The sequence below is a fragment of the Procambarus clarkii genome, chromosome 65, assembly GCF_040958095.1.
Source record: "Procambarus clarkii isolate CNS0578487 chromosome 65, FALCON_Pclarkii_2.0, whole genome shotgun sequence".
NCBI classification, from domain to species: domain Eukaryota; kingdom Metazoa; phylum Arthropoda; class Malacostraca; order Decapoda; family Cambaridae; genus Procambarus; species Procambarus clarkii.
The window spans coordinates 20,389,818-20,407,283 of NC_091214.1; the positions used below are offsets into that span (position 1 = coordinate 20,389,818).

Here is a 17,466-nt window from a genome sequence, read left to right on the forward strand (position 1 = left end):
ATCTGATTTTGTTGTAACCTTTACATCCTGGAGAGTGTATATGTTTCCCTAACTATGTGAAGATAGAATGAAATTGGTCAACAAATAAATCTGTCACAACTCCCAAAACTTGGGACTTTTAATTTATTTTGGCTGATTTTTTCTCTGATTTCAAACTATTTTGGTGCAGGTCCAGTGCAGGTCACGACCTGCACTGGATCCACCACAAAAGTACCAAGGAGGTGAAGAACCGGCGAGATATCTGGAACGAACTTACCCGCAATCTTGCAGATCTTCTTCCAGATCTGCTGTAGAACAGTATCGGACGTAGTAGTGGAAATGTAAGATTTCCAACTCTCACGCTTAGCTGTACAGATGGTCCTACGGGCCACCACACTTGCTTTCCGAAACAAAATAAAAGAATCAGCCGTCTGTCGGCGTCAGTGTTTCTTCCAAGCTGCATGCTTACACCGGATAGACCGAGCACAGTCCGCATTCCACCAGGGAATGCACTTCCACGTGCCCCGGGAGGTAGAGCGAGGAATAGAGCGGAGGGCAACATCGAAGATGGTGTCATGAAAAAGGAGGGGGGCGCAAGGAAGAGGCAGAGAGGAGAGAGGAGGTCAGTGAGAGTAGCACAGAGGGTGAACAGGTTCCAGTCAGCTTTGGCAAACTGCTATCTAGGGAAGGAGAGGGGGAGAGTGAAAAGAGAAAAAGGAAATAAGAATGGGGAAATGATCACTGTTATGGAGGTCATCAAAAACCCACCATGTCAGATCTAAGTAAAGGGACGATGAGCAGAGAGAGATATCAAGACAGGAAAGGGTGCGAGTTCGAGAGTCTACATGGGTGGGCTCACCAGAATTCATAGGAGACGGGGAAGAAGAAAGGACAAACGGTTCGAGAAGGCGGCCTCGGGTGTTTGTCAGAACATCACCCCAGAGGGTATGTCGACAGTTGAAATCACCCAACAGGAGCACTGGCTCTGGCAAGGAGTCCAGGAGGTGCTTAAGATCAGGAAGGGAAAGCAGGATATTTGGGGAGAGACAAATGGAACAGACCATATACCATTTACTCACAAAAACACAGGCAGCAGAACAATGGATAGGCGATGAAAACAGTAGGGGGACGAAAGGAACATCAGTATGAATCAAGATAGCAGTAGAGGTATGGGTCCCAGCAAGAGCTGAGGGGGGGGATGAGAAAGAAAGGAATAACCACAAAAGTGACCAGGACAAGCACCCAGCACTGATTCCTGGAGACAAACACAAAGTGGTGAAAACTGTGTAATCTGAAGTTGGAGTTCATGGAAGTCGGCATAAAACCCATGAATATTCCATTGAAGAATAGGCATTATCAAAAAGAGAGAGGACAGCAACAGAGAACAATGAAGAAACAAAGGTAAAGAAGAACATAGTACATTAACCCCTTAACTGTGCGGCCTCCAAAAATGACACCCCTCCAGTGTGCAGGAAATAAATTCTCTGGAAAAAATTCTTTTTTTGTTTTGAAAGTGTCAAAAGCCCTTCCCTGAGTATGGGTATAGTAACAGAAGGTCGAAATTGTACGTACTTTGGCTGCTATGGGGTCCGTAGGTTGGCTTGTGACGTTATCATTTCCTGGTCGCCCATGGCATATGCTCCCGGGGCCGGTAGGGCACTCAGGACAGGATGCACGAGTTCCCGCGAATATATTTTTGTTCATTTTCTGCGCACAGTTCCAAATACATTTTATTTGCTTTTATGGGCCAGTCCTATGTATAATGAACAAGTACACTATATTATGGCAGTAGAACATCCAAACTGTCCGAAGACACTGTGTTACGTGCATGACACATGTGTACACATATCCGGCACATATTTCCATTGTATCATGCTAATTTATGTATATATACAGTCTATTTGCACACTATACACTATCACACACTATATACATTCACCATCAACACACTCAGAACTCCGCGAGTGTCAGCTGCCAGACCCTCACTCCTCCAACCTCCAGTCTCTCCCTCACTCCTCCAACATCCAGTCTTTCCCTCACTCCTCCAACATTGCTCCTCCCTCCATACTGTTATTGTTTATATTACACTATTTACACATGTTGTGTATACCTATCTACATGTTTTATTCACCAGAACTATACAAGTAAGCCGGTATTGTGTCCAAACTTTTCAGTGGCCACCATACACTGCATGAGAAATCACACAGCAGCCAGCAGACGACGCTATGATTACGTCACCTACCTCACCAAAATTGCTCCTCCCAACATACTCCTGTTGCTGTTATTACACTATACACACACATTGTATATACCCATGTACATATGTGTTCACCATAGCGAACCACTAAGCTAGTACGATGAGCAAAAAAAGAGTGGCTGCCACACAAACAGTGAGGCTACCTCAATTCTCTACCTCGATTCTCTCCCTTGCTCCCTCACCACAATTCCTTCTCCCACAATCCTACGCACAGTGATTATTATCACCACAATCCTGCTGTTATCACAATACTGGTCACTAAATCCTGTAAATACATAATTGACCACAAGTTTATTTTGTAAAGGAACCTAAGAAGTCGTTTGAAGATTGCTAGATGGATGAAATAATGCTGTGGTGCTGTGGCTAGCACTGTGAACATCATGAACAGCATTGAATCACTAATATTTGAACATTGTACACAGTCATTATCACACTCAGGCTCTTCTGTAATACTAGCATGGCCAAACAATACAAGTTATATATATATTTTGACATTATTAGGCAATGCTCTGGTCACAAGCTGAACAGCAGTGCTGTGAGCTCATCCTACGTGCACCAGCCTTGGTTGCTCACTGACTACTGAGCCTCTCGCACCCGGGAATGTGGACCACGATTTTTTTTAAAGATGGCGTCTGTTTACAAGAGCCCTGAGGAAGCTGATGTGAACACCCATGTAGCCGCGGGAGTTTGGATGGGACGTGAAAAATACAAATACCCGGAGGCGCATAGTGCACTCCAGACGTGGACCTGCAGGTGCGTTGTGCAGTTAAAGGGCTAAATAAGCTCAGGATCAGTAAAATCAGGGTTAGGGGGCATGGGTATACTGAGTAAGGATTGAGTGAAGGGAGTGGGAGGACAGACCAGAGGCGGACTGGTAGGGTCTGGAGGAGGAGGAGACAACTGAGAAGGAAGGTCAAGGAGAGCAGGAGGAGGGGGAAGGGCAGAAACCGGGGAATGTGCACCACAGCAAGGGCAGCAACTGAGAGGGAATCAGGGGCTAAAGAAACCTCCATAGCTGGGACAGGGGGCCCGACCACCAAAATGGAAGGGGACTGAGCAAAAGAGTCAGAGGTGGGGGGAGGGGGGGTGAGGAAGAAAGCGATGCCTTCTTACCTGCCTGGGAGGACGAAGGAGAGGAGCCAGGCTTACGTTTCTGACTCATAGAGACAGGTGTTCCAGCAACAACGTACTGGTTGACAGACTCAGTTGTCTCAACAGGAGAAGATGAATGGGAGTCAACAACATGAAGAGTGCTGGGAGGGTGAAGGACATCAGCCTGGACAGACAGGCGGCATGGAGGCCTAAGAGACTGGGGGGAGGGATGGGAAGAAGGATTGGGGAAAGAAGACACAGGAGACATGGTAAACCAGGTAGGAAGGAGGGTAACTTCAGATGGAGAACCAGGAGAGGGCTTCTTCGTGGCAGAACTTAAAGGAATAGGGGAGGAGGTGGTGGGCATGTTCGGGTCTAAGATCTGGAAACGGTTGTGAGACTGAGTAAGGTGGGAAGGACGAGGAGCAGTAGAACACAACACGTGAATGTAGGATACGCCAGCAAAAATGGTGAGACGGCGAACTTGGTGTCTCGCTTCAGGAAAAGGCAGACGATCCTAGTGTTTCAAGTTGAGGACGGTTTCCTCAAGTTTGTAGTGTATACACGATCGGGAGAAGGTTGGGTGGGCCTCACTGCAATTGAGGCAGCGAGCTTGGGGAGAAGTGCACTCGGACTTAGTGATCATCGGCCCCACACATGGGGCATATATATACACAGGACTTGAGCATTTGAGGACACCATGCCCGAACTTCCAGCACTCATTGCAAAGTCTAGGGAGAGGGAATATACTCCTGAACGGAGCATCTAGCACCAACAAGAATTATAGAGGGCGGAAGGGTCCTACTATCAAAGGTGATTTTCACAACTCGAAGGGGCTGACGGCAACGACCACGGGGGGGTCGAATGAACGTGTCTACCTAGAAGATAGGATGGTGATGGGCTTCAAGAATATGTTTAATATCCTCATGGCAGTCTTTTAGGTCCCTAGCACCAGTTGAAACATGGTGTGGAAGGAGAACAGTGCCAACACTGACATTTAACCAAGTGTTTTTGGAGACCTGAACAGGGTGTCTCCCCAATGCAGGGCAATGCGGCTAAGCGGGTAGCTGCATCTGGTAAAGGAGCAGCAACGACATGTGTACCTAAACGGGTGGGGTTAAAAGTAACAGAGGCATCCATCAAATCAACAAGGTGTTTATGGAGTGAGAAATCGTCAGGTGTAGAATTCAGAGGGAGGAGATCAAAGTATTTAGCCCACGAAGCAGGACCAAACAAGGCTTGGTACATATTAGTATGGGAAGGGATCGTGCAAGTACGGCCATGGCGGAGACAGTGTTGAGAACTCACAGAGACAGAGGGGTTAAAAGTTGCAGTAATCACAATGAGAGACTGAGCCTCGCCAGGGGACGAGGTGGTCACTGCTGGGGGCATATGGCTCAACCCAACCACAGAGGAGGGAGGGGAGCTGGGGGGAGTAGTCAGAATGGCCAAAGGAGGAACTAGGTCTGGGCCCAATGTAGCGGGGGCTACAGAGCCCGGTCTTCCAACACAGTCCGACTCGGGGGCTTGGTCGCCCACCCCAAGACCCTGAGAAGTCATAAGAGGAACGGTATTTATTGACATGAAAACGAGAGGTAAGACTTTCATTCACGAATGTGCCCCCATACCCACCACGGAGCCACAATTGGAGGATAGGACATCCAAGAAGAGTCTTATTGCTGATCTTGCTGGGGCCCCCCAGGGGTGCGCCATGAGTATACGCCCCACAAACACCACCTTAAGAACCGTCAGGCCGTGGAGATCGAGTTCAGTGATGAAAGGAGGATTGACAATAAAAGGGTCCCCTCGCTCGAGACGTTGGGTACTACAGTTCTACAGGTGCAAGAGTATGCCTCCTCAAACACCCGGGTGTCAAAACAAAAGAAGGCCGAAAGAATGATCAAAGCAGGCAAAAGGTCAGCGGGAAATGACGATTTGAAAGGAAAAGAGGGGGGAGAAAAAAGAAACACAAGGAAAAGGAAAAGATGTCTGGCACAATTGGTAAAGGCAGCAGCAGGAGCATAACTCTGCAAAAGGACAGAGGACTGACCCATGGAGCATCATGCTCTGGCAGCCGCCCACCAAGCCCCCTTACGGTGACAATGGGCCAGACAGGGAGGGGGATTTGTTAAGAAGATTAGAGCATTTCATTATGTACTGTGAAAGAGAAGAGTCGACAGCAACAAAGCCAGGACTCTGTTTCATGTTGGGTAGATTGTGTATCAGAGCTGACTCAACAAGACAATATCTGTGAAGAGTAGAGGCAAGAAAGGTTATTTTAGAAGAAGACCAAAATATATATATAGGGTGATTAGAGTCCAGGACAGACCGAAACATTGTCATTTCTTCATTTTCTGTTGTGTGATTTGGTCATCATACCTTCAGCCATGTTATTGTGACTTATCATCTCCCAGTGCTCCTTGTTCATGTTACATCTTACCTTTTAAAGTAGTGGTCTGGATCAATATCTTCCAAATTGTTCAGTATTTTAAAAGTTTTGATAATATTGGCTCTTGTCTGATTTGCAGTGTTATTAGTCCAGTGGCCCCCAACCACTCCTAATATGAGACTCGATTTAAATTTTGGGATGATTTTTGCCACCCAATGTTGAATTTTCTCCACAGCAGATATGTCTTTCTGAAGATGGGATCTCCATGCTTGGATACAATAATTCAAGTGTAATCCAAATCAAAATCTGCACCAGAGATTAATACAGTTGTATAACTACCTTTTCTGTGGGGAATCCTGTCAGCTCCCTGGAGCTATCGGAGTGATATAAGCTATATTAGTCTGGGACTTCAGTCACATAGCATTCTGCCTACTGGAAACCACAAGCCAGAACCTAGCTCCCTCAGAGAGGCGCAGGGAGCAATGGCCCAATGAAACCTACACTCTTTGAGAGTACAGTATATTTATGTCTGCCATCGACCGGAGTTAGGCACCCAGAAAGGTAGGCATCTTAAAACAGACCCCATCTGGTAGAAAATTGCAACCCAAAACCGAACAGAGCCCAAGAACTCCCCCCCCCCCCCCAAGAAAAACAAGGCAACAAGTTCACCCCACCCACCAGTTTGCCGACTGAAGCCGGCTGGGGCTGACGTCTCCTTTGGCCTCAATTTCTTGTCAGGGTTTTGCCCTTGCGGTTGTACCTGCTCTATGTTGGGTGGAAACCAGGAGTAAGCTGTACTTCAGGCTGCGTGCGCTTAGGGTTCTCTTCCCTAGGCGCCGTGTAAGTATTTCCCTTCCGTTCCTTTTAGAATTATCTTGCCTGAGGCTTTCGGGTTCTCACTCCTAGAAGGGTTGCTGTCACTTGGCATCGACCTCACCCTTGGGGTCGGCGTGGGTCTTGGTGTTTTCATTTGGCCCTGAGTAGAGAGTATTTGTTGCTAGTTGAAGCGCACAGTGCTATGCAGCTCGCATACCTAGCGGCGACTGTTTCTCTCTGGCCTCCCGTTGTTATGGTGCACATTTGGGGGTTTGTTTTTCCTTGTTATTCAAATTATTTTCTGCAGATAAGGAGTAATAATAACGTGGCTGAAAAATGTTGACCAAACCACAAACTAGAAAGTGAAGAGACGATGGCGTTTCGGTCCATCCCGGACCATTATCAATTCGATTGTGATAATCGACTTGATAATGGTCCAGGAGGGACCAAAACGTCGTTGTCTCTTCACTTTCTAGTGTTTTGTTTGGTCAACATTTATTTTCTGCCTGGTAGAGGGCTGCCTGGCTTCCCATAAGGTATGCCTAGGTTCCATTCAGTAGTCCTCCACTCAGCCCCTGAGGTTGCTTCCTTCACAGGGGTCAGTTTGCCCAGTAATAGACAGGGATCGACCAGCTTTGCATCACCAGTGCCTGGGCTTTCTGTAGGGACACCTCCCCCTCCGGGCCCTAGAAACCCTCGTCGGAGCTCGGGGTGACTAGATATGTCTTCCAAGTCCCATCTCGCCTTGCACAAGTTTGAAGGTTTTTCGTTGCTCCACGGCCAGCCGACCATGGCAACGGATGGTGATGCACACGTCTCTCTCATTGACATTCCTGATCCCTTTGAGGGTTTCCAGGACCCGTTGTTACTTGGCACGCATTCCAATCGCATCATTCTCCCAGTCTTGGAGGGGAATCCAGAGGGTGTTTTCTTGGACAGTAAACATCATAGTAAAGCTAATAGATTGGTGGCAAAATGTCGCCAACATCCTGAGGTACCCTGTGACCCTCCGCGGCCTCCGTTTCTATACCCTCTATTCACTCAAGTTAGGACAAGTTCTCCTGACCTACAAGCGTTCATCATTGCCTTTGATGCCGAGACGCCCGTTGATCGGAGTGTTTTTGGAAACAGCAGGACACAAAGTCTCCTTTATCATGCCATTCCCAAGTTCTTAAAGATCAAAGTGCACGATATCAGACCAAATAAACGCAGGAACTTGATTGCGGTGTACCACAATCACTCCGAGGACCTGTAGCTTTTTTTTGTGGTTACAAAATCCATTGTTATAAACCTCTGGGTGACCGTTTGGTACAATATGTGGTCTGGCATGTTGTTGACATTAATGCGGACGACATCAAGGCACAACTGCAGAATGCTGACATTCTGATTTTCAGTGTCAGAAAGTTTCTGCGTAGGACTAATGGTGAACTGTGTGATACCTCCATACTTTTCTTGACTCCTTTCCCCCTGATCGGGTTTGGATTAATGGCTTCCTCCATAAATTGGAGGTGTACATTCCTTATCCTACTCAGTGCTTTTGTTGTAAAGGTTTTCACCATACCTCACAAGGCTACACCAACGATGTCAAATATGGCAAATGCTCTGGTTCCCATTATACTCGTGCCTGTGAGTCCGATATGCTTTGCTGCCCCAACTGTGGTGGTGATCATGCTATCACTTTCAAGCAATGGCCTTCCTGCATAGCGGCGCTCGCTAAGGCTCTCCCTGCCATCACCCTGCCTTCCAATTGTGCTTTGCTTTGTCCTGACCCAATTCCTCATCACCACCTGCTTCCCACTCTGCCGCCGCCTTTGCCTGTGCCTGACCTGTCTGTCAATGACGTTCTATCACCCCTCTTTCCACAATCTGTCCTCCCTATTCCTGAGGCTAACCTGACACATCTCTCCTCCGCTTCTCCTATGGTTGACGTCCAACCTACCACAGCTGTCTCTGCTATCTCCAATGCGTTTGAAATGATGCTGGACAACATCCTTCAGAACTCATTGGCGCACCTTCCCCCGTGTCTCTACCCAGGCTGTCTTGCCACAAATTTCTACCCCCGGTACTAAGAGGAAGCAATCCTCCGTCATGCCGACTTGTCCTCGCAACTCTCCTAGGTCTTCCTCCCATTGTCCTGCTGGCGCTTCCAAGAAGTCCGATGCGTTATGTCCAAGCCGTAAGAATCCAGTTTCCGTTTACATAACTTGCCCTGTCCTAACCTCACCTGTCCCGTCCTGACTTCCTCTGACCTTCTACACATTCTCCCTTTGTACCTTCCTCTGCTCACAGCTCTCTTACTTTCTCATGTCTGCTTTGCACCTGTCTCCTACACATCCTTTGCATTCCACCCTCCGCTCTTGCCTACATCCCTCGCTTTCTTTAATGCGGCGACACTTTGCATTCACTTTCTGATCTCCTCATTATTCTCGTCCTGTGTCCCTTTCCTCTTGTTTGTTTCTTTTGCCATTATCCTCGCTCACATGGACAGCGTTGTTATCTTCCTGCCTCTGTCACATTGTAACCGTTGATGTGCGACTGTACATTGTAGCATAAGCATCTTTCTATATTACCACTCGTGCAGTCATCGAGAGGATACACCTTCATGCAAACTGCACATATTGCGAAGAAGAAGAAGAAGAGAGTGTTCGCTACCCTTGTCTCAGGCTGACGATCATCTGTTTTACCTCCATCATGTTGCTTGTTGGGTCAACATCAACCCGAAGTCGTGTGAGATTTGTTCCCCACTCGTTCTCCAATTTACCCATTCTTCTTCGGGAGATCTTAGGGATCTAGTGACTGTCACGATGCATGGTAGGTTTTTGTTGTTGCAATGCTCTAGGTTGGTAGCCCATTCAAATGCCTCAGAGTTGCGCCATTTTGGTTTTAGGGACCCGGACTTGGGGTGGGTTGGTCGATTCGACTTTAGTTCAGTCCATGTCCTCGAGTCCTTCCCCAATTGGCATGGTTCGCCCTGCTTCCCCTCCATCTGCTGCTGGCTCCCAAACGTCTGAGGGTTTCATAGTCGGGGCAAGGTTTAGTTGGGGAATGAGACTTGAGCGGCCCCAGGGGGCTGCCCCATTCAATGTGCGGGACAGAAGCCTTTGAGCCTGAGCCCCACATCAAGGCTTCTGGGTCTTTCCAGCAGAAACCCTTCTTGGCTGCCTTTCTCTTGGACTCTGCTTTTTCTTCAAGGGTGGAGGGCCTGGATTTGAGGTTCCGGGGCTGAGGGAGAGTTGACTTGGAACGCTTGGGCCTCATTTAATCTTGCCTGGGCCTTGGTTGATGCCCTCAGAGTGAGGTTTGCTATTGCAAGATTTGGGGTTTTCATATTTCCCTTCCCTGTACGAGTTTGATGAGTTCTGCTCCCCAATGGTTCATTAGGGTTCCACAGCTTCATCCTTACAGAGGATTTCCACCTCTCAGATTTTCCCTGCAGAGGTTCAGGAGGCCCTTGGTGGGTACCTCCTGCAAGATCCAGACTTTGATTCTGTGATGGACCTGGTCTCTCTTGAGTTCGGTTCCTCTTCCCCCATATTGGGTGTGTTTTGAGGTTCCGGCATCTTCCTGGCTAGCAGACTGCCTTTTCTTTTCGCTTGGGACGTGGCATGGTTTTTGTTGTACCCGCTTGCTGGATTGGCGGGAGGAATTACTACTGTGTTACAGGTTTACTTGGGGGTAGGGGGTGGGGGTTGCACTTTTGAGCACCTCAATGCATGCCTTTACACCCCTGTCCTTCCTCATGAGGGTGTCTTACTCCAGTTGCACTCTCAGGTCCCCAACCTTTCAGCTTCCTTGGTTGCAGAGGATCTTTGATCTCGAAGGCATCTGGCCTCGGTCTTGCACTTCTTTTCCCTTCTTGAGCTGATCTTGGACTGGCTTGTGGAGGATGTACAGACGTTAAGTGCTGGGCCGTCATTTGGGGCGTTGGCCTCAGCTGCTAGGGAGTCGGCGGCGTTGCTGAAACTGCATGCGCCTATCCTCCAAAAGGCAGTGTCTCTATTTTTCACCTCTCGCCTCACGTGTCGGCAGGTCGTTCTTGCTCTCTCTCTTGATTCAGCTTGGGGCTTGGCTCTTAAGTTTTCGCCTCCTTTCTGTCCATTGTTATTCTTGTACGCAGTTGTTTCTTGATTTTTGTTCCAACTAGCAGAAGCAGGCAGCTCTGCTAGTTGCCATCCTCTTTCTGAATTGTTGGTCATCCGGGGTGTACGTTTTCATGCTTTCCGAAAAGGTTGTGCCAGAGCTTAGGCTTCGGTAGGTCAAGGTAGGCCCTTGGTACCAGCTTCTGTGCCGGTGCCTCCTCCAGAGCCATCTTCATCTGGTTGGTGCGGTGGTCGCCCTGCACGTACCTTGGCTTCTCGGAAGGGGCGCCGGCCCTTTTGCAGGTCGCCCTGTTGACAGGGCACTGAGGGGAATGCTTGCTCTGTTTGCCCACACTTGCTCCCGCAATTCATGGGCGTTTTGGATTATGTCCTCCGGCCTGTGGTGGTGGTGGTGGGCAGCAGCTCCTCCTCTCGGAGGATCGGGGCTGGTGGGCAGGCATCTTTCTCTCTTGTTCCATCGGGTCATCTTGGAGTTGGTGCGCTTGGGCATGGTCGAAAAGACTTCATCCCTCAAGTGGGTTTTTCGCTTGTTTCCAGTGCCAAAACGGGACTATGCAGATCTTAGGCTCATTCTGGACTTGTCCCGTCTGAACCTTGATTTCCTTACCACTCCTTTCAGATGACCACTGTCCCAGGTCCGGTTTCTCTTGGAGCCAGGTTCTTGGATGGTGTTTCTGGACCTCCGGGATGCGTATTGGCACGTTCCCATTCATCGGGGGTTCAGGGACTGGTTAGGTTTTGTGGGGGGGGGGGTGGCAGGCTTACCCCTTTTATTGCCTTCCCTTCTGGCTGAATCTGGCACCTCACATTTTCACAGGTCTTACCTAGGTCGTGGTGGCCCGTCTGCATCTGCTAGGTGTTCGGGCGTTGGCCTACGTCGACGACTGGTTGGTGTGGGCTCCCAGGCAGTCTGCTTGTCTGCTCACCAGGGGTTTGGTTCTTTCCCAGCTCGCCGGGTTCGGGGTCCTGGTGAACTGGAGGAAGTCCCATTTGGTCCTATGCCAGGTTTGGATTTGGCTGGGCCTTGTTTGGGATTCTCGGATGACGTCTGTGTCTCTCTCTCCTGCAGCATTGCTCCAGCTGCAATCCCACCTTCGACTGTTTCTAAAGAGGTTCCGGGTCACTCATCAGTTGCTTGAGCAGCTGTGTGGGAGTTTGAACTTCACAGTGCTGGTTTATCTGCTGGGTCAGGTTTGGCTTCGGTGTCTGTTCTGGTTCCTTCGGGACCATCCCTTCTGCCACTCACAATCGCTGGGTCCATCCTCCGAGGGTCAGCATCAGTTGCTGCATCTCCGTCTTCTTCTTCAAGTTTTTCGGGGTTCGGTGCCTTGGTGCCTTCTGGAACCCTTGCTCGATATGTTTACAGACACCTCATTTCTCGGCTGGAGCTTTGTAACCAGTGCTCACCAACCCGGCCAAGGCCAGCTCGGTTGAGCTCACAGCATGGTGCAGAAGTTTGCTGCAGTATGGCTTTCACTGCGGTGGATTCGGTTTGCTTGAGGCTCTATGATATGGCTTTTTTGGGACTGCGCCCAGGTGGTTCATTGCCTTAACCATGGGGGTTCTCTTTGGTCCTTGGCTCTTTGGGGCTGGTCGCTTTGGGTGGCTCTTCTGCTGAGTTCTCGGGATTTAGTTCTCTGTGCGGTTCACATCAGGGGGGCGTGTCCAACGTCCTGGCGGACAGCCTGTCTCGGTTCATTTCTCTGTCCACGGAATGGACGGTGAACGCCGACTCCTTCAGTTGGCTTTGCTGGATGTTTGGGCCTCTGGAGTTGGACCTCTTCGAGTCAGTGTGGCCGTGGCATCTCCCAGTCTATGTGGTGCCCTTCCCCGACTGCAAAGCCGTCACCTTCGATACTTTTCAGCAGGACTGGTCAAGGTGGGGGTACCTGTACCTCTTTTCCCCAGTCCAGCTGTTGCTTCGGGTTCTGGCTTGGCTGGAGTCCTATTGGGGAAGGGTTCTCCTTGTGGCTCCATGGTGGACAGCCCAGCCTTGGTTTCAGTCACTGCTTGCTCAGTGTCTGAACCTGGAGCGTTTCCACATTTCCTCCTTCCAGCCCTCCGTCCTCTGATCTTCCAGCAGATTGTGCCAGTGATTGATACCTCGCTGGTTTGATCTACTCTTCCACTCTTTGCGTCTGGTATTTTTGACACATGTGTATCACATTGCATGGTGATCAGGTGGCTTCTATCATGGTGTCCCACCTGCTGTCTTCTAGGCAACAGTATGAATTCTCTTGGCGTTCCTTTCACCACTTCCTTTCTCTTCGTAGATTGCCTTCTGTTTCAGTTCATGTTGTTTTGTCTTTCCTTTCCTGGTTGTTTCAGGACTGACATCTTATGCCGAATTCTGTCGCCTCTTATCATGCAGCGCTGGTGGACCCGCTTCAGCTTGCGTTCAGGGTGGATGTCATTTCAGCTCAGGTCTGTAAGCTTTCTCGTGCATTTTTCCACTTTTGGCCTGCTTATGTGCCGCCTGAGCTGTCTTGGTCTTTTGACCAGGTGCTCTCTTTTTCTCTCTTTTTCCTCAGTTTGTTGTGGCCCCTTCGGTCCAAGATGGTTTTCAGAAGGTTTTGTTTCTCTTGCCTTTGGTCTCTCGGGGTTGGATCGGTGAGCTTCATGCTCTCCTCCGGTGCAGGGGTTTCTGCTCTTTTTGTCTTGATGGATGTTTTGTTTGTTTGCAGCCATCTCCTCCTTGTCTGGGTGAAGAATGAGACGGCGGGCTACTGGAGGGGTTTGTGGGTTATTGATGCTTGGTTGGGTCAGGCCAGGGGTGCATCATGTTTTGTGTCCAGTTGCTGCTCTCTGCTGCTACCTGAGCACCTCTTGTTCTGTGTCCGGTGACATGCTTTGAGTTGACCAGATTTCCCTCATTCCCTGTTCCATAGCTCAAGTCTCTCAGGGTCTGTTCGCAGGGTTATCAAGTCTAGCCAGCCCTGCAGTCTACCCTCGTGCCCATGATGTTCGGAAGTTTACGGCTCTTGCTGCTGTCTTTAGGAACATGTATTAGGCTGACATTCGGGCACAGGGATTTTGGAGGTCAAACAGGGTCCTGGCTGCTCGTTATCTCGTGAATGTTCCGGGCCCTCAGCGGTCTTGTGTGGCCTTCAGCCGTCGGTTGCAGCCAGTTGTCTCGTCTTCGTCATGAGGCACGCGGCGCTGCCACCTCCCAGATAAGTCCCTCTTTTACTTTGGGTATCTTGCTCCAGGGAGCCGACAGGCTTCCCACAGAAAACCAGCATTGAATGTAATGAAACGTAATTTTCTGGGTGAGCCCCAGAGGCTTCCTGGCACCCTTCTTCCCTCCGGTCGGCAGTTTTTGTTCCGTTTGCCGCCTTGTTGTCTTGTCGCCTTGTTTTTCTTGGGGGGGGGGGGGGAGAGTTCTTGGTCTCTGTTCGGTCTTGGGTTTCAATTTTCTGCCATTTGGGGTCTGCTTTGGGGTGCGTACTTTTCTGGGTGCTTAACCTTTGTCAATGGAATACATGAATATACTCTCAAAGAGTGGAGTTTTCATAGGCAATTGTTCCCTGCACCTCTCTGAGGAGCCAGGTTTTAGTTTGTTGTTCCCAGTAGGCAGAACTCCCTGTGACTGAAGCCCCAGACTAATAAAGCTTATATCAGTCTGATAGCTCCAGGGAACCTCGGGGGCTCACCCAGAAAATGCCATTTCATTACATTCAATGCTGTTTTTTTTGTTGAAGTCAAAGTTTTGTTTAACTATTCCTTAGATTTGACTGACTTTGTTTTGTTTTTACTGCAGCTCCCACTTGTTATGCAACTTTCAGTGATTGGTGGATTCTGACTCCAAGGTTCTTTTCTTCATCAATCTGCTGCAAGTTAATGTTGTTGATTCGGTAGTTGTGATGTGCATTGTTATGCTCCACGTGCAAGGTCTTGCATTTTTTTTATCTTAAAAAGCATTTGCCAGTCTGGAGCTAAAAACGTTTAAGCTTCTTTATAAGTTAGGGTTGGTATCTCAGAAAAGTTATTTGATTTTGTTTTAAGTGAAAAGATTGTCTTATTAACATGTGAGGAATTTGTTCATGATAGGTACAAAGACACGGGAAGGCTGCTAGAGAAGTAGTCATTTACATTGGTTTGGGATGCTCAGAGCTCATTTGCAAGGGAAGTGCCAATGGATGAAAAGAAACTATTGAATTTAGTAATAGTGTAGTATCAGTAGCTGATAGCATTCTGCCATCACCAGCTAGTAAGGAAGTAGGCAAGGATGAGTCTGAGAGGTCTAGTGAATCTTCCCAAGCTTGACTGGACCAACACTTAGCTTGAGGAAGCTAGTGATGGCCCACCAGAAACATTTCAGTACATTCAGTAACTGATATTTTCCTATGCTGCTTCTCCATCTTCTAGTGTTGATGGGTAATAATGATGATGCAATAACATTAGATTAAGCTTCTTGCCATTTATCTAAGGGTGAAAATATGGGAAGATTTCAAAAGTTTTCCATTTTACTAAAGGAAAATATATTTGCAATATGTCCCTGAATTCGGCAGGGTCTTCGGCAGTCTTTGATATTAAGTCCTGATCAGAGACAACTACAAGATCAACTAAGAAGAAAACATGCAGAATTGCAACAGCAAATTTTACGACAACAGGAAGAGCTACGACAAGTTAATGATCAACTCATCATGGCTCAGTATGGCAGCTTAAGTTTACAACATGTCTATAAGGTATGCTAATATAATGAAATGTCTTATCTTAAATATCTTATCTTAAAAATATCTTTTCTTATAAAAACCTTAAGAAACATCTTATCTTAAAATATGCTAACTAACAGAATATCTATCAACATCAGGAATTACAGTACAGTAGTTAATTTGGGAAATAAACAGCCAAACTTTTTTTTATATGTAGATAAGATGCTGACAGGATATGGCTTATATGAACTCATGAGGCGTGCACCAGAATTATCAAATACTCTTCCTCAGTTCTCTACATCTTAGTTTCTGTGGGGAAATTCCCTTTAGTAGGTTTCAAAGTTTAAGTGCTGATACTGTATTGCAAAGGCTTAGGAAAGCACACCAGCCCTCAAAGCCCTTTCCAGAGCCAAGACCACAATCTGGCTTACTTTACATGTAAGGGAAGCCTGGGAAATAGATCTACCCAGAACCATGAGAAAACCCACCAAGAACGTTAGGCACAAGAAAATAATAATAATAATAATAATAATAATAATAATAATAATAATAATAATAATAATAATAATAATAATAATTTTATTTTCAAAAAGGTACAATGGGTTGGTGAGATTACATTAGTGATATTTTTGCATTCTTGCAAAGCCACTAAAATGCACACCATTTTTGGCAAGTCCTTAACCATGCTTTAGTGCATTGTACATAGTAGCAAGGTTTTATATCAACAATATAAATTGACAGAGGTGATTACACTGGTAAAGATTGATTACTTAATTAGTCTTAAGTACTAATATTGGGGAAGTGGGTAGTACAATATACAGTGTGAGTTTGAAGCACAAGGTAGGAAACTACCTGATGAAATTAGGTGCTTTTTGGTTTTACTTTTGAATTGAGCATCATTTGAACTATTTTCTGGGGGGAGCCCCTATGGCTCCCTGGAGCTATCCAGGGAGTTTTCAGCTGATATGCTAATGTCAAGCTTTGGCATCAGTCATGTGTATGGAGTTCTGTAGGCCTACTGGGGACCACGAGCCAGAACTCGGGCTGCATGCGCCTAGGGTTCCCTTCCCTAGGTGTAAGTACTGCCCTTTGGGCCACCTTCCACATGTTCCATGGATCCTGCCTCTGCTAGGCCATTTTGCTGCTCGGTTTTTCGACCGCCTTTTGGGTGCTTAGGTGTTTTGTCTCCCTTGTTTACCTTAGGCACAACAAGGAACATGTATTGGGCTGACATTAGACACTCTTAGGGTAAGAGGCAGTTTGCACTGGTACGGGGCGCAGAGTACTGCGCAGCTTGTTTTCACCATTCATAGCGGCCGGCTCTATTCCTTTAGGGTACACTGTCCTCTTGCGGGGTTTTATTTTTATTTTTCTTGTGTTGCCTGGTGGGGAGAGGGTCTGCCTTGATTGTTGCCCCTTTTGTTCCTGTCCTGAGTACGGTCCTTTGGTACCTGTCCCGGGTCCTGTGGAGGAGGATCCTGGGGTGGGGGAGGGGCAGACTTGGGGGCGTTGGGTCCCACTGGACCACGCCTGGGTTTTTCTGCCCTCTTGAGCGGGGCTTACTGTTACAAGGAATGGGGTTTTCTTTTCCCCCAATGCGTATGAGTTGGACTTGGTGTCTGCCCCTCCCCGGGTTCGGTTCCATGTCCCCCCCTGGGGTGCGTCGGTTCTGTTTTCGGCTTCCAGCATACAACCTCCAGTGGTGTGGGCAGCCCTTGCAGCTTACCTCCTGCATGACCCGGAGTATGCCTCTGTTATGGATCCGACTTCGTTCAGGTTTGGGTCTTCGTTCCCCTACTGGGTCCGTTACGAGGTTCCAGAGTCGTCCTGGCCAGTGGTCTGTCCTGTGTTTGCCTTGGAGGCTTGGCATATCTTCTGTTGCTCCCGTACGCTTGAGTGGCACGTGGCTTCGACGGTCGTACAGGTTTTTCTGGTGGGCGAGTTTGCAACCCGTTCTCGCAAATTTAATAAGTCAATATTGACTTATTAAATATGTGCATTGGTGACATACTTAACATAATTGATACCCTTAAAAAGATTCATAGAAAACACCGACCTTACCTAACCTACTTAGTATGTTAAGATAAGCATCTTATTGCTTCGTAATTACAATTATTACCTAACCTATAATAGGTATAGGTTAAGTAATAATTGTAATTACGAAGCAATAAGATGCTT

At 47.9% G+C, this 17,466-nt stretch overlaps 1 protein-coding gene across 4 annotated transcripts in view; it reads left to right on the top strand.

Moving 5' to 3' along the window:
• The window catches only part of LOC123771083 (neuronal PAS domain-containing protein 2), a 232,933-nt gene that overhangs the window by 204,023 nt on the left and 11,444 nt on the right, over window positions 1-17,466 (top strand). For all 4 annotated transcript variants that reach the window (XM_069309569.1, XM_045763406.2, XM_069309571.1 and 1 more), the window contains one exon: window positions 15,145-15,321. In XM_069309569.1, coding sequence (XP_069165670.1) covers window positions 15,145-15,321 — 177 coding nt within the window. The remainder of the gene's footprint in view (window positions 1-15,144; window positions 15,322-17,466) is intronic.